This window comes from Pristiophorus japonicus, chromosome 4, assembly GCF_044704955.1.
Source record: "Pristiophorus japonicus isolate sPriJap1 chromosome 4, sPriJap1.hap1, whole genome shotgun sequence".
NCBI lineage: Eukaryota > Metazoa > Chordata > Chondrichthyes > Pristiophoridae > Pristiophorus > Pristiophorus japonicus.
The window spans coordinates 138,781,850-138,807,467 of NC_091980.1; the positions used below are offsets into that span (position 1 = coordinate 138,781,850).

The following is a 25,618-nucleotide window of genomic DNA, read 5'->3' on the forward strand; positions in this document are numbered from 1 at the left end:
CATCCATGTGATCTATAAATGTTTGCCATTGTCTATCCACCGTCAACCCTTTAAGTATCATTTGCTAGTCTATTCTAGCCAATTCACGCCTCATGCTGTCGCAGTTACCTTTCCTTAAGTTCAGGACCCTAGTTTCTGAATTAACTGTCACTCTCCATCTTAATAAAGAATTCTATCATATTATGGTCACTCTTCCCCAAGGGGCCTCGCACAACAAGATTGCTAATTAGTTCCTTCTCATTACACATCATCCAGTCCAGGATGGCCAGCTCTCTAGTTGGTTCCTCGACATATTGGTCAAGAAAACCATCGCTAATACATTCCAGGAAATCTTCCTCCACCGCATTGCTACCAGTTTGGTTAGCCCAATCTATATGTAAATTAAAGTTGCCCATGATAACTGCTGTACCTTTATTGCACACATCCCTTATTTCTTGTTTGATGCTGTCCCCAACCTCACTACTACTGTTTGGTGGTCTGTACACAACTCCCACCAGTGTTTTCTGCCCTTTGATATTCTGTAGCTCCACCCATACCGATTCCACATCATCCAAGCTAATGTCCTTCCTTACTATTGCATTAATTTCCTCTTTAACCAGTATTGCCACCCTGCCTCCTTTTCCTTTCTGTCTATCCTTCCTAAATGTTGAATACCCCTGGATGTTGAGTTCCCAGCCTTGGTCATCCTGGAGCCAATTACATCACATCCATTAACTGCTACCTGTGCAGTTAATTCGTCCACCTTATTCTGAATACTCCTCGCATTGAGGCACAGAGCCTTCAGGATGTCTTTTTAACACACTTTGCCCTTTTAAAATTTTGCTGTAATGTGGACCTTTTTATTTTTTGCCTTGGGTTTCTCTGTCTCCACTTTTACTATTCTCCTTTCTATCTTTTGCCTCTGTCTCCCATTTATTTCCCTCTGCCTCCCTGCATCGGTTCCCATTCGCCTGCCATATTAGTTTAACTCCTCCCCAACAGCACTAGCAAACACTCCCCCTAGGACATTGGTTCTGGTCCTGCCCAGGTGCAGACCGTCCGGTTGTATGTCCTTTCTCAGACAAGGAGACCACAACTATGCACAGTACTCCAGGTGTGGTCTCACCAAATCCCTGTACAATTGTAATAAGACTTCCTTATTCTTGTACTCCAACCCACTTGCAATAAAGGCCAACGTGCCATTTGCCTTCCCAATTGCTTGCTGTACCTGTATGCTAACTTTCTGTGTTTCCTGAACAAAGACACCTAAATCTCTCTGAACACCGACATTTAATAGTTTCTCAGCATTAAAAAAGTATTCTGTTTTTCTATAACTCCTACCAAAGTGAATAATCTCACATTTCCTCACATTGTACTCCATCTGCCACGATATTGCCCACTCACTTAACCTGTCTGTATCCCTTTACAGGCTCTTTGTTTCCTCCTCACAGCTTATTTTCCCACCTACCTTTGTATTGTCACTAAATTCAGATACATTGCACTTAGTCCTTTCATCTAAGTCATTAATATAGATTGTAAATAGCTGAGGCCCAAGCACTGATCCTTGCGGCACCCCACTAGTTACAGACTGTCAACTTGAAAATGACCCGTTTATCCCATTCTCTTTTTTGTGCATTAACCAATCCTCTATCCATGCAAATATATTGCCCCCAATCCCATGAGTCCTTATCTTGCATTGTAAACTTTTATGTGGCACTTTATTGAATGCGTTTTGGAAATCCAAATATATTACATCCTCTGGTTCCCCTTTATCCACCCTGCTAGTTACATCCTCAGAAAACTCTAATAAATTTATTTACGGCAATTTCCCTTTCATAAAACCACCTAATCATACTATAATTTTCTAAGTGCCCCATTACCACTTCATTAATAATGGATTCCAGCATTTTCCCGACGACTGATGTCAGACTGACTGGCTTGTAATTCCTTGTTTTCTCTCTCCCTCCTTTCTTGAATAGAGGAGTTATATTTGTACCTTCCAATCTGCTGGGACCGTTCTAGATCACAACCAATGCATCCACTATCTTTGCAGCCACCTCTTTTAGAACCCTTGGATATGGGCCATCAGTCCAGGGGATTTGTCTCTTTTAGTTCGATTAGTTTCTCAAGTACTTTTTCTCTACTGACATTAATTACTTTAAGTTCCTCACTCTTATTAGTCCCTTGGTTCCCCACTATTTGTGGTATGATTGGCATTGTGTAACTCCGCCCCTACCTGGCCCATGGTGGGTGAAACTCTGGCCCATTACAGTGAGGAATGTTTAAAGCAGGTGTCACTGGGGACTGAGGATTAATCTCAGGCTCCTGATCCACAGACACAGGGAGCTGATATTAAAGTTCGGGATATTCCCAGTGGTCTGAACACAACTAACCCCACCTGCTCTCAGTCCCTTATATTGGAGAAAAGCTACACCATCATACTGATGATTCCCAATATGTCTAAGTGGTACTTTTCCCATCCATTCAGCCTCTCCTGGATAAGTTGCGATATATTGGGCAGGTTCAGGGTGAGCGCTGGAACATCTGGGTCTGTGACTCTCTGAGTCTCCGTCACTCTGGAATGAAAGAGGAGAGAATGTTTTTATTAGTGGGGACATTTCAGATCAGAAACCCAAAGGGGATCGAGTGATCAATGCAACAAGCTGCCCCCCTTCTAATGCTCGTACTGACACCCCGCAGCAACCCATCCTGAAAATGGCAGAATCCCGGGATTTGCCGTCTCCCTACATTCACACTGATCTCCACACGTGCAGTGGGATCCTGGTTTGCTGACACTTCAGCTCAGTTTGTGATTTTCAAAGCCGTCTGTGTTCAGTCCAGTTTCTCTGTACTGGAGCCTCATCTTTCCATTATTGATCATTATTATTATCCCGAGGGTCTCCAGTCTGTGCCCCGCTCTCTGCAGGAACACACTCACTACAATCATGTGAAGTGAGGAGAGGAGAAGGAACAGCCTCCCAGGGACCTGGGGTTGGTGGTATTCCCTCACAGATGTCTCGATTTTAACCCCGCGCTCCCCGACGGGTGGGACAGGGTAGGGGGTTAAAACATCGGGATCGAGTAACCCATCCCAATAATTGATAATCAAGGGGCTATTTGGAGAGGGGAGCTAAAAGCAATCACTATCACTAGAGAAAAAGTACTCGGCAAAATAATGGGACTAAAGGTGGACAGGCCCCCTAGACCTGATGGCCTGCATCCTCGGGTCTTGACAGAAGTGGCTGCAGAGATAGTGGCTGCATTGAATGTAATCTACCAAAATTCCCTGGATTCTGGAGAGGTACAATGGACGAGAAAAATGTAAATGTAACGCCCTTATTTAAAAAAGGAGGGAGACAGAAAACAGGCAACTACAGACCAGTTAGCCTAACATCTGTCATTGGGAAAATGCTGGAGTCCATTATCAAGGAAGTAGTAGCAGGACATTTAGAAAGTTAGAATACAGTCAAGCAGAGTCAGCATGGTTTTCTGAAAGGGAAATCATGTTTGAGAAATTTGCTGGAATTTGTTGAGGACGTGACGAGCAGGGTGGGTAAAGGGAAAGCAGTAGATGTGGTGTATTTGAATTTCTGGAAGACATTTGATCAGGTACCACGTGAAAGGTTACTTCACAAGAGCCCATGGAGTTGGGGTAATCTATTAGCATGGATAGATATTGGCTAACTAACAGAAAAACAGGAGTCGCGATAAATGGGTCATTTTAAGGCTGGCAAATTGTAACTGGTGGGGTGCCACAGGGATCAGTGCTGGGGCCTCAACTATTTACAATCTATATTAATGACTTGGATGAAAGGACAGAGTGTAATGTAGTCAAATTTGCTGATGATACAAAGATAGGTGGGAAAGCATATGGTATGGGGGACATAAAGAATCTGCATAGAGATATACATAGGCGAAGTGAGTGGGCAAAATTTGGCAGATGGAGTATGATGTGGGAAAATGTGAGGTTATCCACTTTGGTAGAAGTAAAAAAGCAAATTATTATTTAAATGGGAAGAGATTACAAAATGCTGAGAGACCGAGGGGTCCTTGTACATGAAACACAAAATGTTAGCATGTAGATACAGCAAGTAAATAGGAAGGCAAATGGAACATTGACCTTTATTGCAAGGGAGATGAAGTATAAAAGTAAGGAAGTCCTGCGACAACTGTACAGGGTGTTGGTGAGACCACACCTGGAGTACAGCGTACAGTTTTGGTCTCCTTATTTAAGGAGGGATATTCTTGCTTTGGAGGTCGTTCAGAGAAGGTTCACGAGTTAGATTCCTGAGATGAGAGGGTAGTCTTATGAAGAAAGGTTGAGCAGGTTGGGTCTATACTTATTGGAGTTTAGAAGAATGAGAGGGGATCTTACTGAAACATCTAAGATTCTGAGGGGGCTTGACAGGGTATATACGGAGAGGATGTTTCCCCTCATGAGGGAATCTAGAACTAGGGGGCATAGTTTCAGAATAAGGGGTCTCAAATTTAAACCGGAAATTAGGAGGAATTTCGTCTCCCAGAGGGTTGTGAATCTTTAGAAATCTCTACCTCAGAGAGCTGTGGAGGCTGGGTCACTGAGTATATTTAAGGTGGAGATAAACAGGTTTTTGAAAGAGAAAGGAGGCAAGGGTTATGGGGAATGGGTAGAGAAGTAGAGTTGAGTCCAAGGTCAGATCAGCAATTAACTTATTGAATGGCGGAGCAGGCTCGAGGGGCCCAATGGCTTACTCCTGCTCCTAGTTCTTATGTTTTCATGACCCCAGCCCGACCCCGTTCCCAGCTATTCCAATTTTAACAAACACAAATCAGGCCATCGACGAGGCTCCTGCGAAGGGCAGGCGGGGCCTAATGAACAATGGAAAGTGTGAGCCTGAGGATATAATGGGGGCGGTGGGTGAAATGTGAGTGTGGGTCAGGGGGAGGCCTGTGCTGTCGGCTCCCCGGCAGCAGATCCGAGACGGGAGGAGCCGACTGGCCAAGATAAGTGCTAAAGATCTGCTCCTTTTAGCTTGTGGGCCCAGAGGAGCAGGAGAGCCCCAGGCCTCACAAGGAAGCCTTTGGCCTCCCTCAGCTGCACCCGCCCTGGGGCCTCTCCCACCACCCCGGAGCCTCTGCTTCCCTCTGTACTGAGTGACGGGGAACGCCCCCACGGGTGTATCCCCAGCTGCGGCCTCTTGCCGCTTGTTTCGCTCCGTCCACCTGCCAGGTCGTCAATTACCGACAGGGTCTCCACGTCCCTGACCTTCCCAGGTTAATGGTATCCCCCGCACCCTCCCCGGTAATATCGGGGTCAGAGTGTCCAGGGACACTGACATAACTGGGACATCTCAGCACCCACTCATTTCTCTGTTCGTGGATAGAATGAGCCAATCACAACACATTTTACTGTCACCCTGACACTGGGACCTGACCCTCTCCTCATTCTCCATGGACTGGTTGATAGAACAAGCCAATCACACAGCACTTACTGACCCAATGGAATAAAGCTGTCACTGACACACATGGAGCCTTTAGGAAGCCTCGGTTAGATACAGGTTACTGCAGTTTTCTCTCTCTCTCACTTCCTGTCTAACAGCTTCCTGAGAAGCTCGACACACCGATGGAACAGCCCATGTCACTGCCATTTCCCACAGGCTGCCTGAGCCAAGAACCCCTCAGGCCCCAGTTACACATCACTCAATATTCCCACCATTTTAAAGCTCCTTATCTGGGAAGGTTTCCAAGCCGTGATTCTACTTTCACTCTTCTCCCAGATACAGGTGAAGGTTCCCTATCAGCAGCAGGTACTGTGTGACGGAGAGGGACTTACCTGGAAAGGAGCTGCTTCGAGTTCTGTGAATAAAGAGAGGAGATCAAATCAGTCAACGAACAAACCAACATCCAACGGAAACAAACGGTGAATTTGGGATTGAGAGTAAAGAGTTCAGTGTGTAACAGTAGGTGGGGCCAGTCACAGATTTCATGTATCTCACGTTACTGTATATAACTATATCTTACCATGCTATACATGACTGTAACTGGATATGACCTGTAACAATAAGCATACCTTACCACCAGGGGTGCACTTGCAGGAAACACTCCATACCTGTCCGACTGAGGTATATAAAGGGAGGTCTCAGGCAAGTGCGGCACTGGAGAGCTGGAATTAAAGGTGCAGGTCCTGAGTGACCTTGACTTCAGCATGTGTCTCGTGTAAGTCAGTACGTTAGCGTCAGGACTTAACAGTGGCGACGAGTTACGGGATCCCAGAATCCACAGAATGGCTACCAACAGCTCAGATGAGAAATACAATGCTGGAGACAATTGGGATGACTTTATAGAAAGGCTCCAGCAAAGCTTTGTGACCAAAGACTGGCTGGGCGACGATAAGGCAGACAAGAGAAGAGCCCATCTCTTGACCAGCTGTGGCTCGAAAACATACACTTTAATGAAAGACCTGCTGGCACCCAAGAAACCAGCAAGCAAGTCGTTTGAGGAGTTGAGCACGCTGGTGAGAGACCACCTGAAGCCAGCGAGCAGCCTACACATGGCCAAACACAGGTTCTACAACTACAGACGCTGTGTGGGCCAAAGCTTACCCGACTTCATGGCGGAACTTCGGAGGCTGGCTAGTTCATGTGAGTTCCCCGATGAACTAAGGAGAGAAGTACTGAGAGAATTTTTTATTGAAGGAATAGGCCACGCAGGCCTATTCCGAAAGCTTATAGAGACTAAGAACTTGACTTTAGTGGCAGCAGCACTGGTCGTACAGACGTTCTTGGCAGACGAAGAAGAAACGAGGCTGATCTATACTTTGGGTACGACAACCAACGAGGCATCGAAACAAGGGGTTCACATTGTGAAACAAACAGCTACCCCCACACACAGACAAAGGCAGGAGAGCAGGCCTCCAACAGCAGACAGTGGCGCCAGAAGCCATCAAAATCAAATGCCACATGAACGGCCGATCACACCTCATCAACCCACAATGTGAGCAATCAACAACAGATTGAGAGAAGCTCAAGGGAGATCAGCCAGACACAGCTCATCCTTCGGAAACAATGGAAACGGTCTGTGTTGGAGATGTGGGGAAAGGCACTCAACCAGGGTGTGTCGATTTCAGCATGCCATTTGCGGAAACTGCAACTATACAGGGCATCTGGCTCGCATGTGCAGAAAAACAGCAGCTCGGCTGGTATACAAATTGGAAGGGTCAGAAAGCGGACCAGAACAGTGCACGTGACACTGAGGTACAGAGGGTTAACACGATCAATGTCCACTGTTCTTACACCAAGACGCCTCCAATTATGATGAGGGTTCTACTCAACGGGATACCCGTCAACATGGAACTGGATACGGGGGCCAGTCAATCCCTCATGAGCGTTCAACAATTTGAACAGCTGTGGCCGCACAAAAAGCAACAGACCAAAACTCACAAAGACCAATACCAAACTAAGGACCTATACTAAAGAAATCGTCCCAGTCCTTGGCAGCGCCATGCTCTCAGTCACACACAAAGGGATGGTGCCCCGACTTTCCCTGTGGATTGTCTCCGGGGATCTCCCAGCCCTGTTGGGGAGAAGCTGGCTAGTAGAACTTAATTGGAAATGGGATGATGTTCACGCCATGTCGTCAGAGGAACGGACCTCCTGCTCAACAGTTCTAAGCCGTTTTGAACATCTCTTTCAGCCAGGTGTGGGCACCTTCAAAGGGGCTAAAGTTAGAATCTACATCACACAGAATGCCAGACCGGTCCATCACAAGGCTAGAGCTGTGCCTTATGTGATGAGGGAAAAGATTGAAAATGAACTGGACCGGCTTCTGCGGGAAGGCATAATTTCTCCCGTGGAATTCAGCGACTGGGCAAGCCCCATCGTCCCCGTCATGAAGCCTGATGGATCCGTGCGAATCTGTGGGGATTACAAGTCTACCATAAACAGAGTCTCCCTACAGGACCAATACCCGCTGCCCAGAGCGGAGGACCTATTTGCCACGTTGGCTGGAGGAAAACTTTTCTCAAAACTTGACCTCACATCTGCGTATATGACGCAAGAACTGACCGAAGAGTCTAAGCTACTCACCACCATCAACACACATCGAGGCCTTTTTGTGTACAATCGATGCCCATTCGCATCAGGTCGGCAGCTGCTATATTCCAGCGCAACATGGAGAGTCTGCTCAAGTCCATCCCGGGGACGGTTGTGTTTCAAGATGACATACTCATCATGGGCAGGAACACCGACTCTCACCTCCGCAATCTTGAGGAAGTACGAAGTCGATTGGATCGGGTAGGCCGAAGTGTTAAGAAATCCAAGTGTCTGTTTCTCATGCCTGAGGTTGAATTTTTGGGCAGAAGGATTGCCGCTGATGGAATCCGCCCAACCGAATCCAAAACCGAAGCGATTTGCCTGGCACCCAGGCCCCGGAATGTTTCGGAACTGCGCGCCTTTCTCGGGCTACTCAATTACTTTGGGAACTTTATGCAGAACTTGAGCACGCTGCTGGAGCCTCTCCACATGCTACTCAGAAAGGGGTGTGATTGGTTTTGGGGGGACGCCCAAGAACGCGCCTTCAATAAGGCACGCAACATTCTATATTCCAAGAGTGTTTTAGCCTTTTTTGACCCAGGTAAAAAGTTAGTCCTTACGTGTAATGCGGGGTCGGGTGCATTTTACAGCACGTCAATGATGCGGGTAAATTGTAGCCTGTTGCTGATGCCTCCAGGTCACTTTCGCGGGCGGAGCGTGGGTACGTTATGGTTGAGAAGGAGGCGCTCGCATGCATATACGGTGTCAAAAAAATGCATCAATACCTTTTCGGGGCCAAGTTTGTGTTAGAAACTGACCACAAACCCCTCATGTCCCTACTATCCGAGTGCAAGGAAATCAACGCCAACGCCTCGGCACGCATTCAGTGATGGGCACGTATGCTGGCGGCTTATGACTACACGATAAGGCATAGACCAGGCACAGACAACTGTGCCGACGCGCTTAGCAGGCTACCCCTGGCAACCACAGAAGGGTCTGACGAACAGGACTGTGAGATGGTCATGACAATCAATGCCTTTGAATCCACAGGTTCGCCCATGACGGCTCGCCAAATCAGCGCCTGGATGACCAGCGACCCCACGTTATCTCTAGTTAAAAGATGCGTTTTAATCGGTGACTGGGCAGAGGCTCGCGATGCCTGCCCCGAGGAAGTCAAACCCTTCCATAGGCGCATGCATGAATTTTCACTACAGGCAGACTGCCTGATATGGGGCAGCCGAGTAGTTATGCCCTTACGAAGCAGGGAGGCGTTTGTCTGGGAGCTCCATCGCGAGCACCCGGGGATCGTCCTTATGAAGGCCATAGCCAGATCCCACGGCCGGTGGCCTGGCATTGACGTGGACTTGGAGATCTGCATCTGTCGGAGCACCATTTGTGCCCAACTCAGTAATGCCCCCAGTGAGGCCCCCCTAAGCCCCTGGCCCTGGCCCACCAAACCGTGGTCGCGGGTGCATGTAGACTATGCGGGCCCATTCATGGGCAAAATGTTCCTCGTAGTCGTTGATGCATTTTCAAAATGGATCGAGTGCATCATTTTGAACTCGAGCACCACCTCCACCACTATGGAGAGCCTTAGAACCATGTTTGCAACGCACCGCATTTCTGACATGTTGGTCAGTGATAATGGTCCGTGCTTCAACAGCACAGAATTTCACGATTTTATAGTTGACCACGGTATAAATCATGTTAAGACGGCACCTTTCAAGCCGGCCTCCAATGGCCAGGTGGAGCGAGCAGTGCAGATCATTAAACAAGGCATGCTCAGAATCCAAGGTCCCACGCTGCAGAGCCACCTGTCGCGACTGCTGCTGGCATACAGATCTCGTCCGCATTCGTTGACTGGGGTTCCCGCTGCACAACTATTGACGAAACGAACCTTAAAGACCAGGCTCTCGTTAATCCTCCCAGACATGCATGAAATTGTTGAGGCTAAGCGTCAAAAGCTAACTGAATACCATGACCGAAATTCGAGGGGGAGGTGGAATGAGATAGGGGATAAAGTGTTTGTGCTGAACTATGGCCGGGGTCCCAAATGGCTTGCAGGGACAGTAACAGACAAAGAGGGAAACAGGCTACTGGTTGGACAAATGGATAATGGCCAAACCTGCTGGAGGCATGTAGACTAAGTAAAAAGTAGATTCACTGATAACACTGAAGAGCCAGAGGCAGACTACAATGTGGAACTCACATCACACCTGGTGGACAGACAGGTGGAACAACCTGAGGAAAGGGCAGTCGCAACAGACAGCCCAGGTGAGATACCAGCAATCACACCGAACGAAACAGACAGCCCAGGCGAGATACCAGCAATCACACCGAACGAAAAACAGGCACCAAGGCAAACAACTGAACCACAACTAAGACGCTCCATGCGAGAGCGCAGACCACCTGAGAGACTGAATCTATAAAGGCAATTAGACCTTTGGGGAGGGTGATGTCATGTACCTCACATTACTGTATATAACTGTATCTTACCATGCTATACATGACTTAACTGGATATGACCTGTAACGATAAGCATACCTTACCACTAGGGGTGCACTTGCAGGAGACACTCCATACCTGTCCCACTGAGGTATATAAAGGGAGGTCTCAGGCAAGTGCGGCACTGGATAGCTGGAATTAAAGGTGCAGGTCCTGAGTGACCTTGACTTCAGCATGTGTCTCGTGTAAGTCTGTACATTAGAGTCAGGACTTTACAACAGGAATGGGGAATAATCTCACATTTCACTGCACTCCATCCTGGGACAGCACCAACACTCCGAGGGCAGGGCTGAGAGGGCACCGACACTCCGAGGGCAGGGCTGAGAGGACACCAACACTCCGAGGGCAGGGCTGAGGGGGCACCGACACTCCGAGGGCAGGGCTGAGGGGGCACCGACACTCTGAGGGCCGGGCTGAGGGGGCACCAACACTCCGAAGGCAGGGCTGAGGGGGCACCAACACTCCGAGGGCAGGGCTGAGGGGGCACCAACACTCCGAGGGCAGGGCTGAGGGGGCATCGACACCCCGAGGGTAGGGCTGAGGGGGCACCAACACTCCGAAGGCAGGGCTGAGGGGGCAGCGACACTCCGAAGGCAGGGCTGAGGGGGCACCGATACTCCAAGGGCCGGGCTGAAGGGGCACCAACACTCAGAGGGCAGGGCTGAGGGGGCACCAACACTCAGAGGGCAGGGCTGAGGGGACACCAATACTCAGAGGGCAGGGCTGAGGGGGCACCGATACTCCAAGGGCCGGGCTGAAGGGACACCAATACTCAGAGGGCAGGGCTGAGGGGGCACCAACACTCCGAGGGCAGGGCTGAGGGGGCATCGACACTTCGAGGGTAGAGCTGAGGGGGCACCGACCGAGGGCAGGGCTGAGGGGACACCAACACTCAGAAGGATGGGCTGAGGGAGCACCAACACTCAGAGGGCAGGGCTGAGTGGACACCAACACTCCGAGGGCAGAGCTGAGGGGACACCAACACTCCGAGGGCAGGGCTGAGGGGGCAGCACCAATGCTGGGCCCCACCAACAATCTTCAAACAATTCAGCCCTCACACCAGCCTCACAGAAAGGCCCCATTCCCCAGCCATGGCCCTGTTTATATTGAAGATGTACCTGAATAAAGGAGAGAGGGTCCCTCTGTAGCAGACTCTGGGTTTCTCCATCTATTAATGTAATCTGTTCTATCCTCTTGTTTAATGCTTCAGAACAGCCTCTAATCTGTGCGAGAGCTCGGAGCCCCTCCTCATCGATCAGTTTCAGTGCGTATTCTTCATCTTCTTCCAGCTGTCTCCTCCATTCAGAGAAGCTCTTCGATAGCTTTCCTTTCAGCTCCTTGATTCGTGTCTGAAACCCAAACCAACTCTCATTACAAACGGCCCTTCCACACAGTGTTACCCTGAGCACACGGCACTTTCCAGGGACGGGACAGTTTGTTTAGATCACCACTCGATCGCCCGTTAAAGATAGACAAGCAGTGGGGGTGTCTACTGGCAGTGGGGGTGTCTACTGGGAGAGGAAACAGAGTTTAACCAGTGTTACCTTGAGGTTAAATGTAAGAGCATTTTTTGTTTTTTACTCCTTCATAGCATGTGGGTGTCGCTGGCAAGGTCAGCATTTATTGCCCATCCCTAATTGCCCTTGAGAAGATGCTGGTGACCGCTTCTTGAACCGCTGCAGTCTGTGTGGTGAAGGTACAGCCACAGTGTTATTAGGGAGGGAGTTCCAACGATGATGAAGGAACGGCGACATATTTCCAAATCAGGATGATGTGTGACTTGGAGGGGAACTTGCAGGTGATGGTGCTCCCATGCGCTTGCTGCCCTTGTCCTACTAGGTGGTCACGGTCAGGGTTTGGGAGGTGCTGCTGAAGAAGCCTTGGTGAGTTCTTGCAGTGCATCTTGTAGATGGTACACACTGCAGCCATGGTGCATCAATGATGGAGGGAGTTAATGTTTGAGATGGTGGATGGGGTTCAGATTAAGCAGGCTGCTTTGTCCTCGATGGTGTCGAGCTTCTTGAGTGTTGTTGGAGCAGCACTCATCCAAGCAAGTGGAGAGTATTCCATCACACTCCTGACTTATGCCTTGTAGATGGTGGAAAGGCTTTGGGGAGTCTGGAGGTGAGACACTTCCCACAGAATACCCAGCCTCTGACCCGCTCTTGCTGCCACAGTATTTATGTGGCTGGTCCAGTTAAGGTTCTGGTCAATGGTAATCCCCAGGATGTTGATGGTGGGAGACTCAGTGATGGTAATCTTGTTGAATATCAAGGAGCAGTGGTTAGACTCTCGCTTGTTGGAGATAGTCATTGCCTGACACTTGTGTGGTGCGAATGTTACTTGCCACTTATCAGCCCAAGCCTGAATGTTGTTCCGGTTTTGCTGCATGCGGGCATGAACTGCTCGAATATCTGAGGAATTGCGAATGGCCCTGAACACTGTGCAATCATCAGCGAACATAATTGAGGTATTTAAAATGATGGACGGATTATTGGACTCACTCATTGGGTGAGGTACTGGAGATGGATCGGGATGGTAGGACGAGCGGGCCTGTGTATAAAATCCATAGGCACAGGTACCTAAGTGATGCAATAATATTCCCTGGGAGGGGCAGGTAGAGTTAAGCAGTTCCCCTCACATCAAACACACGGGAACTCCGTGTAATCAGTGACTCAGCCCCAACACAACCAGCCCGGTTTGGAAGCCTGTTTCTGATGTGTTCATTGACTCAGCGGGGAGACAAACCCTTTCTAAATCCAGCTCCACTTTTCCCGACCTTTATTTCAGCTTCTGATCTCCCCAAGTCTCGCTGTTTGCTGGAACAATTCTGCTGGACTCCCCGAAGCTTCTCGGTTTCTCTCTCCAATTCTTCCTGTAAAGGCAATTGGAAAGTGTTTAAAGTCAGAACCTGCTTTTATATTGAGATTTTAATGTCGTAAAACATCCTAAAGTGCTTCACAGGAGCGTAATCAGACAAAAATTGACACCAAGCCAAAGGAGACTTTCGGACAGGTGACAAAATGTTGTTGAGGTAGGTTTTGATGATTGTCTTAACGGAGAGGTGGAGAGGTGAAATCCCACAGCTTCAGGCATAGAATGGGGTGTTGTCAAACTCTTTGCTTCTGAGGCCCCTCCCATATTATAAAAATTCCCCACCACCACCCATAACACAACACAAGTGTTTTCTCTGTGTAAAGATGCGTTGGTGGAAACTGAGTCCAATCTGGGAATTGTCCAAGTGCTGTATGTTTCTTATATCTTTAAATCGCAATAATATCAGTTTCAAATTATTCATAATAATCAAAGTGGCTCAGCAACTTTCATTGTGGCATCTTCGAGGTAATAACAAATTACTGTCATAATATTAACCCCGAATATTCCTAATTAATCTGCTCACAGAATAAAATTAGTGTGGAGACTGACCCAGAATCGGCGTCCTAAGCCCAGTAACAGCTAAAAACCCATGTAGTTGCAGAGACCGATTGGCCGGCCAGATCCCAGTGATCCTGTAACTAGTGATCAAAACCTAGGTGTCAATCCAGGCTCTGTGCAATAACCTGGCAGAAACTGAAGAGTTTACCTTTCAGAATGGATTGGACGGATTAATCAGCATCCTGCTGCAGATTTAGAATCACAATACAAGTGTTGCAGCTCAGTGAGAAGTCCTTGCATTACCACATATTCTGGGGCCGGTAATGACATGCGATTTCAGTCTGAGACTGAAAGTGGAGCAGACAGGCACACACAGAATGATCAACACAAGTGGACCAAAGGTACAAACACAATCGCAAATGCTAAGCTGGCCACAGGGAGAAATTGATATGGAAGAAGATTGATCTGACATTAAAAGCCTCAGGGGTGAGTCAAAAATAAACCATCGTGAAGAGAGCGATTGGATGAACAGCATTTAGCTGTCTGTCTATCAATTTAACAAACACACACACATGTATATTATTGTGTCTATAAGCACTCTAGTAATGACTCCACGAGGCAAGGTATTGTACTTGAACTGTGGTGACCTTAGTCCATTTATTACAGCTCCTGAGTGAGGATACAGCATGGTGAGCTCCCTTTTATACCTGGTTACCTGTTGTGTACAGGGGACCCCGAGGTCTCCACCAGTTGCACCCTCTGGTGGTACAAGCACAGTGTATACAGTGTGAAGGTACATCCAGTAGTCTTATGTAACTGTACATTGAATGTACAGGGAATATACTTACGTTATACATGCTCAACATCACTCTCCCCTAAGCCTTGTGCCACTGGCCTTTGCAGTATGTGCTCGGGCCTTAGACTTGAGTGCCCAAAACCCTTGCACCTTGTCTAAGCTTTGGCATGGCTCTCTCCCTGTTGACCCCCAAGTCCTTATTGCCACAACATTGGGAAATGGTCAGCAGTGGGCGGTTTGAGGTTGCAGTGGGGGTTGAGCGGGTTCTGGGTATGATCCATGTGTGTCCTTGGCTACATATATCCATTCCCCCCCCCCCGCCCATACATAGACCACGTGTGTGGCTCAACACCTGCATGTACATACACGCACAGAAAAAAAGGAAAAAAAAAAAGGCATGGGATTAATTACATCACTGTTTGGGTTCTGCAGTAGTGGAACAAGTATATTTTACAGGTAAGGTACATACGTGGTATCACAGTCTTGCCCCTGGGTTGTGTGGGTGCAGGTGGGTGAGGATGCTAGTTTCACAGTGACCGGACTGTGCCCAGGTTGTCGGATGGTGGTGCTGCGCGCCCTGCCAGCTGGGTGGGCTCCGATCGCTCACCTGGCTGAGTCTCGGGGCCTTTGCCGTTGCCTAGTGGTGGGCAGAGCCACAGGTGTGTGGCCTCCCTGTCCTCCGTTGAGGGCTGCTGTGTCTTTTTGCTGCCCTTCAGCGATAGTGGGAGCCTGGTCATCGTAGGTCCCGTTGGGAAAGCTGGAGGGTGCTAGCCTCTTGCTCCCGGTACTGGCCCCTGGTGGCCAGAGAGGTAGGGCCGATCAGGGGCAGGGTGCCAGTAATGGTGCCTTTGCCATCTGCTGATCGCTGGCCCTGCAGCTGGTATGCTCCCTCTGTGTGTGGCCACGCTCCCTGGGACATCACATTGGTCCCGGAGGTGCAGGCTACATGGTCGGATTGCCCGCTGGACCTGGGTGCTTCCGACGCGAGGTTGCCCTTGGTTTTGTCGGCACGCTTGTAAATCCCGGCATCGCACATCATCACTTCATTTACTCTCGCAATACATTGGTTCCGACCACAATCGCCCGACTTATCATGGTTAGTTACATTTACAAACTTGAATTTGTCAATTACATCTCTTACATATGTGTCACCGGCATCGCTGTATGAAGAGTGGAACTGTCCCTTTAATTGTGATGGGTTGCCGGTCTCCTTTAAGAGGGCCTTGCAATCTTTACCTCAATCCGGTTTGCTGCTCGGCATCACGTGTTGCTCCATCAACGCTGCCCCTCGTGGTCTAGCCGCCGCCATCTTTACTTCAGGTGATCCTTTTCTCCCCAGGTTCTGCCATGGAAGCAGGAAAATTGCTTTCTGCGCCGATTTTCTACCTCCGGAGTCCTGCCACTGGAGCCTGGAAGGTGAGGTTGGGTCGTTGTGGCTGGATCATCTCGCTGTTAGGTTGAGCGGTCTGGGTCGTCTCCATGCAGTCGGGTTGAGTGGCTGGTTTTTCAGGTGCTGTGCTGATCCAACTTCGGGGCCGCGGAGGACGTCGATCGTTGGAGGTTGGAGGTTTTCCCAGCTCCAACGGATCTTTTTCATCCATATTCTTCCTAACAGCGTTGGACCATCACGAGCAATGATCCACAAAGGTAACTTGTGTATTGTGCCGTCATGGGACACCTGGACATCCACGCTGCCAACGACTGGGATGGTGTCGTTTGTATAGGTGATCTTCACTTGGATCGGGATCATTTTAGGTCGTTCGACTGGATTGTCCCAGAGTTTCTCAAAGGCCGCCTGATTCATCAGTGACTAGCTCGCCCCTGTGTCCACCTCCATTGTGACTGGAACACCGTTGATTTCGACTTCCATTTTCAACAGGGAACTCTCGGTGGTGCAGGTAAACACTCCATACACCTCATCTTGGGGCTGAGCTGCCTCATGGACTCTCTCTTCATCGTCGCTGGAGTCCAGATGATCAGCCAACTTTTCATCGACTCAGTGAGTACGATTTCTCTTGCACATTCGCTAGAGGTGGCCCTTCGTGTTACAGCCTTTGCATGTATAGTCTTTATAGCAGCACTGGTGGGCCCTGTGGTTTCCTCCACAGTGCCAGCATGGGGTTAGCCGATTGGCCCCATGTGGCGGACTCAGGGTTGCGGGACTCGGGGTTCTGTTCTCTCTTCCTTGAGAGAAACTGTTTGCAGCAACCCTGCCTCTAAAAGGCGCCAGTTGGTTAACAGTACTTGCCGGGTTAGAGTCCTGGGGGTGAGACATCCGCTTGGAATCGCAGGCCGAGATCATGAACGCCTGGCTCATGTTAATTGCCTTCTGCAGGGTGACCGTGGTGTCCGCAGAGAGCAGCTTGTGGAGAAAGCCCTCGTGGCCCATTCCAAGAACGAAGATGTCCCACAGTGCTTCGGTGAGGTGCTCGCCAAAATCACACGGTGCAGTCAATCGTCTGAGGTCTGCAGCATAGTTTGCGATTTCTTGGCCTTCAGGCTGCCGGTGGGTGTAGAACCGGTGTCTGGCTGTGAGGATGTTCTTTTTAATTTTGAGTTGTTCCTGTATCATCGTTACTGATACATTCACAATAAAGGATGAAACTGAGTACTGTGTACAATAAGCAAGCGTGACCTTAGCTGCTTGAATAAGACTCCACAGTGCAGGTAGCTTGTGGGTAGCCTGCTTATATACTGTACTCCCAAGGGATGTTGGGACTCCTTGGGACTCCAACAGGTAGGCCCTCTGGTGGTATGTAATACAGGTTACAAGGGGTTAAATACATAACATCACTCCCCGTGAAGTCAATAGTACACTTATTTACAAGGTGAGCCGATCTGGGGCATTACGCTCCCTTGTCGATCGTCTCGGTACAAATGCGGGTGTGGGTGAGTTGGTTAGTTCTTCACTGGGCTGCTGGGGATGGTGAGTTCGGCTTCGTGGTCAACTATGATGTCAGTTCCACTTGTGTGTGTGTTGGAGGGTCAAAGTTGGTGGTGTTTTCATCGGGTTGTTTGTAGCTGTTGGTGAACCACAATTTGATTTGGTCCAAATGTTTTCTGTACGCTAGTCCATTGGCCAATTTGACCTGAAACACCCTACTCCCCTCTTTGGTTATGACCGTGCCAGCGAGCCATTTGGGACCATGTCCATAATTGAGTACAAACACAAGATCATTGACCTTAAAATCGCGTGACAAAATTTGGCGGTCATGGTACACACTTTGTTGATGCCGCTTGCCCTCGACGTGATCATGGAGATCAGGGTGGACAAGAGAGAGCCTTGTTTTTAGCGGCCTTTTCATGAGCAGCTCGCCTGGGGGAACCCCGGTGAGTGAGTGGGGTCTGGTGCGGTAGCTGAGCAGCACTCGGGACAGCCGGGTCTGCAGGGAGCTTTCCGACACACGTTTCAGGCTTTGCTTGATGGTCTGAACTGCAGGTTCAGCCTGGCTGTTGGATGCGGGCTTGAACGGGGCAGATGTGACATGCTTGATCCCATTGCGGGTCATGAATTCCTTGAATTCAGCACTGGTGAAACACGGCCCATTGTTGCTGACTAGGACAACAGGCAGGCCGTGCATGGCAAATATGGCTCATAGGCTTTCAATAGTGGCCATGGACGTGCTTACAGACATTATTGCACATTCAATCCATTTTGAGTAAGCGTCCAGGACAACCAAAAACATTTTGGCTAGAAATGGGCCCGCATCGTCCACGTGGATCCTTGACCACAGTTTGGATGGCCACGACCACAAACTTAGCAGTGCCTCTCTGGGTGCATTCGTCAGCTGAGAGCAAGTGTTGCATTGGCGCACACATGACTCTAAATCTGAGTCGATGCCAGGCCACCATACATGGGATCTGGCTATGGCTTTCATCATTACAATGCCTGGGTGGGTGCTGTGCAGTTCACATATGAACGTATCTCTGCCTTTCTTGGGCAAGACCTCGCAATTGCCCCACAACAGACAATCCGCCTGCAGGGACATTTCATCTTTGAGCCTGTGGAATGGCTTAATCACCTTCTGCATCTCCGCCGGGACACAGTTTTTTTACCAAGGACAGTAAAGGATCCTGGCTGGTCCAGATCCTGATCTGGCAGGCCGTAATGGGGGACTTTTTGTTTTCGAATGCATCCACTACCATGAGCAAGTCCACTGGCTGTGCCATTTCCACCCCGGTGGTGGGCAATGGCAGCCGACTGAGAGAATCTGCGCAGTTCTCTGTGCCCGGTCTGTGGCGGATTACATAGTTGTATGCCGACAGTGTGAGCGCCCATCTTTGGATGCGGGCAGAGGCATTGGTGTTAATCCCTTTGCTCTCAGAGAACAGCGATGTGAGCGGCTTATGTTCAGTTTCAAGCTCAAACTTGAGGCCAAATAAGTACTGGTGCATTTTCTTTATCCCGTAAACGCATGCCAGAGCCTCTTTTTCAATCATGCTGTAGGCCTTTCGACTTTGGACAAACTCCTGGACGCATAAGCGACTGGTTGTAAAATCCCCGCTTCATTAGCCTGTTGTCACACACACCCGACCCCGTATGACGACGCATCGCAAGCTAGCACTAATCTTTTACAAGGGTTATACAGGACAAGCAGTTTGTTTGAACACAACAGATTTCTGGCTTTCTTGAAGGCAGCCTCTTGTGAAGTCCCCCATACCCAGTCGTCTCGCATGCACAGCATGTAGGGGTTCTAGCAGGGTGCTTAACCCAGGTAGGAAATTACTGAAATAGTTAAGGAGTCCCAGGAATGACCGTAGCTCCGTCACGTTCTGTGGTCTCGGCGCGTTCTTGATGGCCTCCGTCTTGGCATCGGTGGGTCTGATGCTGTCTGCTGCGATGCTTCTTCCCAAGAACTTGACCTCCTGCACCAGGAAAGCACACTTCGAGCGTTTCAACCTGAGCCCCACGTGATCCAACCGACTAAGGACCTCTTCCAGATTCTTCAAATGGTGTCCCGACCTGTAACCAGTATGTCATCCTGGAAAACCACGGTGCGAGGAACTGACTTTAGCAGGCTCTCCATGTTTCGTTGGAAGATTGCCGCGGCCGACCGAATCCCGAACGGGCATCTGTTATAGATGAACAGACCTTTGTGCATGTTGATGCAGGTGAAGCCTTTCGAAGACTCCTCCAGCTCTTACGTCATGTAGGCCGAGGTCAGGTCCAGTTTGGTGAACGTCTTCCCTCCAGCCAGGGTCGCAAATAGGTCGTCTGCCTTGGGTAGCGGGTACTGGTCCTGTAGTGAAAAATGGTTAATTGTTACTTTATAGACCCCACAAATTCTGACCGTGCCGTCCTCTTTAAGTACCGGGACAAACGGACTAGCCCACTTGTTGAATTCCACCGGCGCGATGATGCCTTCTCGCTGCAGCCTGTCCAGCTCAATTTCCACTTTCTCACGCATCATATACGGTACCGCCTGTGCCTTGTGGTGGATGGGTCGTGTACCGGGAACCAAATGGATCTGAACTTTCGCCTCCGAGAAGCTTCCAATGCCAGGCTCAAACAACGCTGGAAATCTGCTCAGAACCTGGGAACATGAGGCGTCGTCGACAGACGAAAGCGCTTGGATGTCGTCCCAGTTCCAGCGGATTTTACCCAGCCAGCTTCTGCCAAATATTGTGGGGTCATTGCCTGGCACAATCCACAGCGGGAGTTCGTGTACTGCTCCATAATAGAGGACTTTGACATCTCCTTGGTGTAAGTCCTTAGTTTGGTGTGAATGGGCCTGAGCTTGGGCCTGTGTGCCTTTTTGCCCCACAGCCTGTCGAAGGCCTTTTTACTCATTATGGACTGACTCGCACCCATGTCCAGTTCCATCAATACTGGAATTCCTTTCAGTTCAACTTTCAACATTATTGGTGGACATTTTGTGGTGAATGTGTGCACCCCGTACACTTCTGCTTCCTCAGTACGAGACTCCAATTTCCCTGTATGGGTTTCCAATTCAGCCTGATCCACAGTGGATCAATCTTCCTCTGCAACGTGGTGGTTTGCAGGGCTTGCAGGGTTTGCAGCTTCCCTGCACATTCGCTGGAGGTGTCCCATTGTTCTGCAACCGTTGCACGCATAGTGCTTGAAGCGGTATTGATGGGGCCGATGATCACCTGCACAGTGCCAACAAGGTGTTAACTGCCTCGCATTAACGATTGATGGCGAACTCTGGGTCATCTGAGGTCGGGCAGCAGCAGCCGGCGTGTACCTTCTGCCATGTATATTCCTGCTTGAAAACGACGTTACTTTTTGCACAGTACTCTGCGAAATCTGTTTGTTGTCGCTGGTGGACATAAATGCCTGGACTATCGTTATGGCTTTACTTAGATTCGGAGTTTCAACAGTCAACAGTTTGCGAAGGATTGCCTCATGGCCAATGCCCAGTACAAAAAGACTCTAAGCATTTGTTCTATGAATCCCTCAAATTCGCAATGTCCTGCAAGGTGCCTTAGTTCGGCGACATGGCTCTCCAACCGTTGACGTGTCGAACCGATATCTCGCCATCAAAACACTTTCCTTAGGATTTAGGTGCTCCCAGACCAGCGTACCCAATTCTTCATAGGATTTAGCTATTGGTTTTGCCGGAGCTAGGAGATTCTTCATGAGGCCATAGGTTGTTGCCCCACAGACAGTTAGGAGAATCGCCCTTCCTTTGGCAGCGTTCTCGTCTCATTCCAGCTTGTTGGCACAAAGTATTGGTCGAGTCTCTCTATGAAGGCCTCCCAATCATCCCCTTCTGAGAAGTTCTCCAGGATACCAACTGTTCTTTGCATTTTTACGTGGTTGTTCGTTTCCTTGTCGCCAATTGATACGTTCACAATAAAGGATGAAACTGAGTACTGTCTACAATGAGCAAGTGTGACCTTAGCTCCTTTAATAAGACTCCAGAGTGCAGGTACCTCATCGGTGGCCTGCTTATATACTGTGCTCCCAAGGGGGAAATTGTTGCTCCTATATTTAATATCAGCATGTTGATGCTTTCTGACAAATTCATGCCTCTTTTTATTTCATTTTGCATTTACCGATTCTGATCCCACTGCCAGGTCCTTTCAGGGCTGGATGTTGAGCAAGCAGCGTGATCAATCAGAGGCAGTGGAGGGGTTGAGAGAGGCTTTGGTGAGGTAGAGCTGGGTGTCTCACCGTATATGTGGAACCTGACGTTGTGATTTTTGGATGATGTCGCCGAGGGACATCATGTAGATGAGAAATAGGAAGGGGACAAGTGAAGATCCATGGGGGACTCCAGAGGTAATGGTGCGGGAGTGGGAAGAGAAGCCATTGTAGCAGATCCTTTGGCTATGACTGGATCGGTAAGGTTGGAATCAGGTGAGGGCAGTCCCACTCAGCTGGACAACAGAGGATAGGCATTGGAGGAGGATGGTGTGACACCGTGTCAAAGGCTGCAGAGAGGTGGAGAAGGATGAGGAGGGATAGTGCACCAGGGTCATCATCACAGAGGATGTCATTTGGAACTTTTTAGTCGGGCTGTTTAAGAGCTGTGACAGAGGCGGAAACCAGATGGGAGAGGGTCAAACATGGAGTTACTGGAATGATGGGCACGGATTTGGGAGGCGACAACACGTACAACAACTTTGGCGAGGAAAGGGATGCTATGATGGGACGGTAGTTTGCAAGGACCGAGGGGGTCAAGGTGAGATTTTTTTGAGGAGGGAGTGATGACAGCAGATTTGAAAGGGAGTGAACAGTCCCTGAGGAGAGAGAACCATTTACAATATCAGTGAGCGGGAGGGGGGGGTGGTGGGGCGGGGGCAGCAAGGGAGGGTGGGTATCCTGCCTGCCATCTCTCTCGCACGTCAATCTCTCCCTCACCATAGCTCCCCCCACGGCAATCTCTCTCCTCCTCAATCTCTCCCTCATCATCTTTCTCCCTCCTCAATCTCTCCTTCACCATCTCTCTCCCCAACAATCTCTCTCCTCCCTCAATTTCTCCCACCACCAATCTCTCTCCCAGCAATCTCTCACCCCCAACAATCTATGTCCCCCTCAGTCCCTCTCCCAGCAATCTGTCCCCATCAATCTCTCCCCCAGTAATCTCGCCCTCCCCCCACAATCTCTCCACCGTGCTCTGATCACCGTTTTCCACCCCCTCTCCCTCCAACCCACAGAGCCCTGATTTTTGATTGACCAGGACCGCCCCCAGCATTCCCCAGCTCCTGCCTTGTCCCGCAGGATTTCCTGCCTGCCAGAGCTCATCTTCACAATATGGTTGACTGCCGGATGGTAAACAGAGTGAAATAATTCCAATAAGGTCCTGCCATTAAATTTGGCTAGACATCAGCATTCCAGGTAACTTCTAGGTTTCTGTATTTAATATCAGGAATTGTGTCACTCACCTTAATTGCAGCTTGTGCCTGATCCAGACTCAGCAGTGTATGCGATTTATGTTTCCCTGTTATTATACAGGAACCACACACACACTCTGCATCATCTTTACAGAAGAACTCAAGGACTTTCTTATGGTCAGGACACTGTCTGTCTGTAAGGTCAGTCACAGGCTCGATTAGGGTGTGTCCATTTAAAGCCTTGTTCAGCAGATGTCGTTTTATGTGAATGGAACAAAAGGAAGAAAAACAAATAAGACACGTCTTCACAGCTGGGGATTGATTGTCAATGCAGTAATCGCACATGACATGGGCTGAATCAGCAGAAAGCTGTGACTTGTCGTATTTTTCCACGATATTACACAGCGTGAAGTTTCTCTCCAGACTGGGCTTGGGGTTAAATTTCCGACGACATTGAGGACACTCAAACCCTCCTGGGCCTGCTGTCTGGGTCCAAACTCCCTCAATACATTTCATACAGAAACTGTGCAGACAGGGTAATGCCACAGGATCCTGGTACACGTGGAGACACACAGCACAGGTTAATTCAGCCTCTAAAGCTCCGAGCTCCATTGCTACAGCTCCTGAAGCAAATTCACACAGTGCCGGAGAGAGTGAGGAACCAGAGCAGGAAGTGAAGTTCTTATAAATACTCAGTGCAGTAAATGACAATGTTAGTTTCACTTTGATGACTCACTTTGGCTGAAGACCAACACTTCAGGCCTGCAGTCACAGTTCACAACAATAATCAGAAAAATAAGATTGTAGTTCTACAATCTGGAGGCAGAATACAGCAAGCTGGGCTCAGTAAACACAGACCCAAAACTGATCAACTCAGACCAGACCCAAAATAGACTAACAAGCAAATTAAAACTAGTATAAAAAGGAAAAATAAACGTTACAAACCCTGCAGAGAGGAAGGGGGAGGAGTTCTCCGGGTGGAATAGAAAAATATACAAAAAGGTTAAAGGTTCATCAGAGGGGCAAAAAGAGATGGAAAAAGCAAAACAGCAGAGGCTCCAAGTCTCAATAAACTCAACACCAAACATGTCCAACCAACGCAGAGATGTAGCAACAAAGACAGAATAATGTTTGACCATTAATCCAAAACAGGAGAATCAGGTCAGAGGAAATCAGAATCAAACTACAGGGCTCTGGTCAGTCCTACCTCGAGTACTGTGTCCAGTTCTGCTCAGACCCACCCTGAGTACTGTGTCCACTTCTGGTCAGTCCCACCTCGAGTACTGTGTCCAGTTCTGGTCAGTCCACCTCGAGTACTGTGTAGGATTGCAAAATTCATGGAAACCTCTCAGTGTTTGGACTCATTGAAAAGGAAATTCAATTTGGGACTATCAAACAGAAAGTTTGGGATCCTAAAATGCTTATGGAAGAAATCTACGTATTTTAACCAAGTTTGTGATTTTTAAAAGGTGAATGTTGGGTCTGCAAGAGAAGGGGTGGGGTCAATCTCCAAAAGACCAGTTTGGACATTGGAGCTAATCAAATTGTCTGGGAACTGTTTACCACCGAAATCTGCCCCGAGAAGACATTTACATTTGAACAATCGACCACGGAAGAAACATTATCCACCCCACCCAGAGGACCCAAATGTCACATACATATTCCAAAACCTTTTCAACAGGCATAGAAATATCTGGCTCAGGCCAGACTTCTGGAAGCAACAAAAAGCAGTGCTATCACAATGGACAAGAGCTCATCAACTCAGAAAAGTCTATCAATGCCAGATTAAAACTTAATCAAGTTTCAGTTAGCTGGGCAGCAAAACTAAAACAAAAGAAACGTTAGATTTGGTGCGAAGATTAAACAGGCTCTCCGAGTATAATTAAGGGCCTATCGTACCAAGAGAGCGATCTCCATCCTGACCATCACAGAAATAACTTTTCTGACCAAGCACTTCGGAACAACAAGATCGAGAGCACACGGCAAGAAAACGCAGGAAGAAACATCGCGACATCGGAGAAAAGAACTCGCCCCAACTGGCTTCAATACGCAGCAGAGGTCTTCTGCCATGTCTGGGGTATGGCAAGGCAAACCGGCTATAACCAAAGAACCCCGAAACCGTGAAACAGCCCTAACGGTCAAAGGAAGGATCTGGTGAGCATTATCCCTGCTGCCCAAGAATCTAACTTAGCTAGAGAGTAAGTGGGAGGTGGGAGGTATTTCTGTTGTGTTTATTACCTGTAACAAAGTATTCCCCTTTGTTTAGAACCTTTTGCAACATTTTACAGTTTTACTGGAGTATATTTGTATTATTTGATTTCTTGAATAAAATCCATACCTTCTTTGTATAAAACAGTTGTCTGCTGCACTTTATCACACCCTGATTAATAAAACCAGGGAGTGGGAGCGACTCGCAACCGCTCTGGTCAGGGAAGGCAAACTGACCCCGCACACCACCCCCTATAACTGTGTCCAGTTCTGGTCAGACCACCTCGAGCAGTGTGTCCAGTTCAGGTCAGTCCCACCTCGAGTAATGTGTCCAGTTCTGGTTAGTCCCAACTTGAGTACTGTGTCCAGTTCTGGTCAGTCCCACCTCGAGTACTGTAGTACTGTGTCCAGTTCTGGTCAGACCCACCTCGAGTACTGTGTCCAG

General features: G+C 48.9%; 1 protein-coding gene across 1 annotated transcript in view; it reads right to left on the bottom strand.

The window, feature by feature from the left end:
* LOC139263070 (E3 ubiquitin/ISG15 ligase TRIM25-like) overlaps positions 1 to 23,577 on the bottom strand; it is a 35,500-nt gene extending 11,923 nt beyond the window's left edge. The window contains exons 1-5 of the mRNA XM_070878609.1: positions 23,017 to 23,577; positions 13,273 to 13,368; positions 11,612 to 11,842; positions 5,792 to 5,814; positions 2,412 to 2,555 (exon numbers count right to left, since the gene is read on the bottom strand). Coding sequence (XP_070734710.1) covers positions 2,412 to 2,555; positions 5,792 to 5,814; positions 11,612 to 11,842; positions 13,273 to 13,368; positions 23,017 to 23,577 — 1,055 coding nt within the window. The remainder of the gene's footprint in view (positions 1 to 2,411; positions 2,556 to 5,791; positions 5,815 to 11,611; positions 11,843 to 13,272; positions 13,369 to 23,016) is intronic.
* Between the last annotated feature and the right edge of the window lie 2,041 nt (positions 23,578 to 25,618).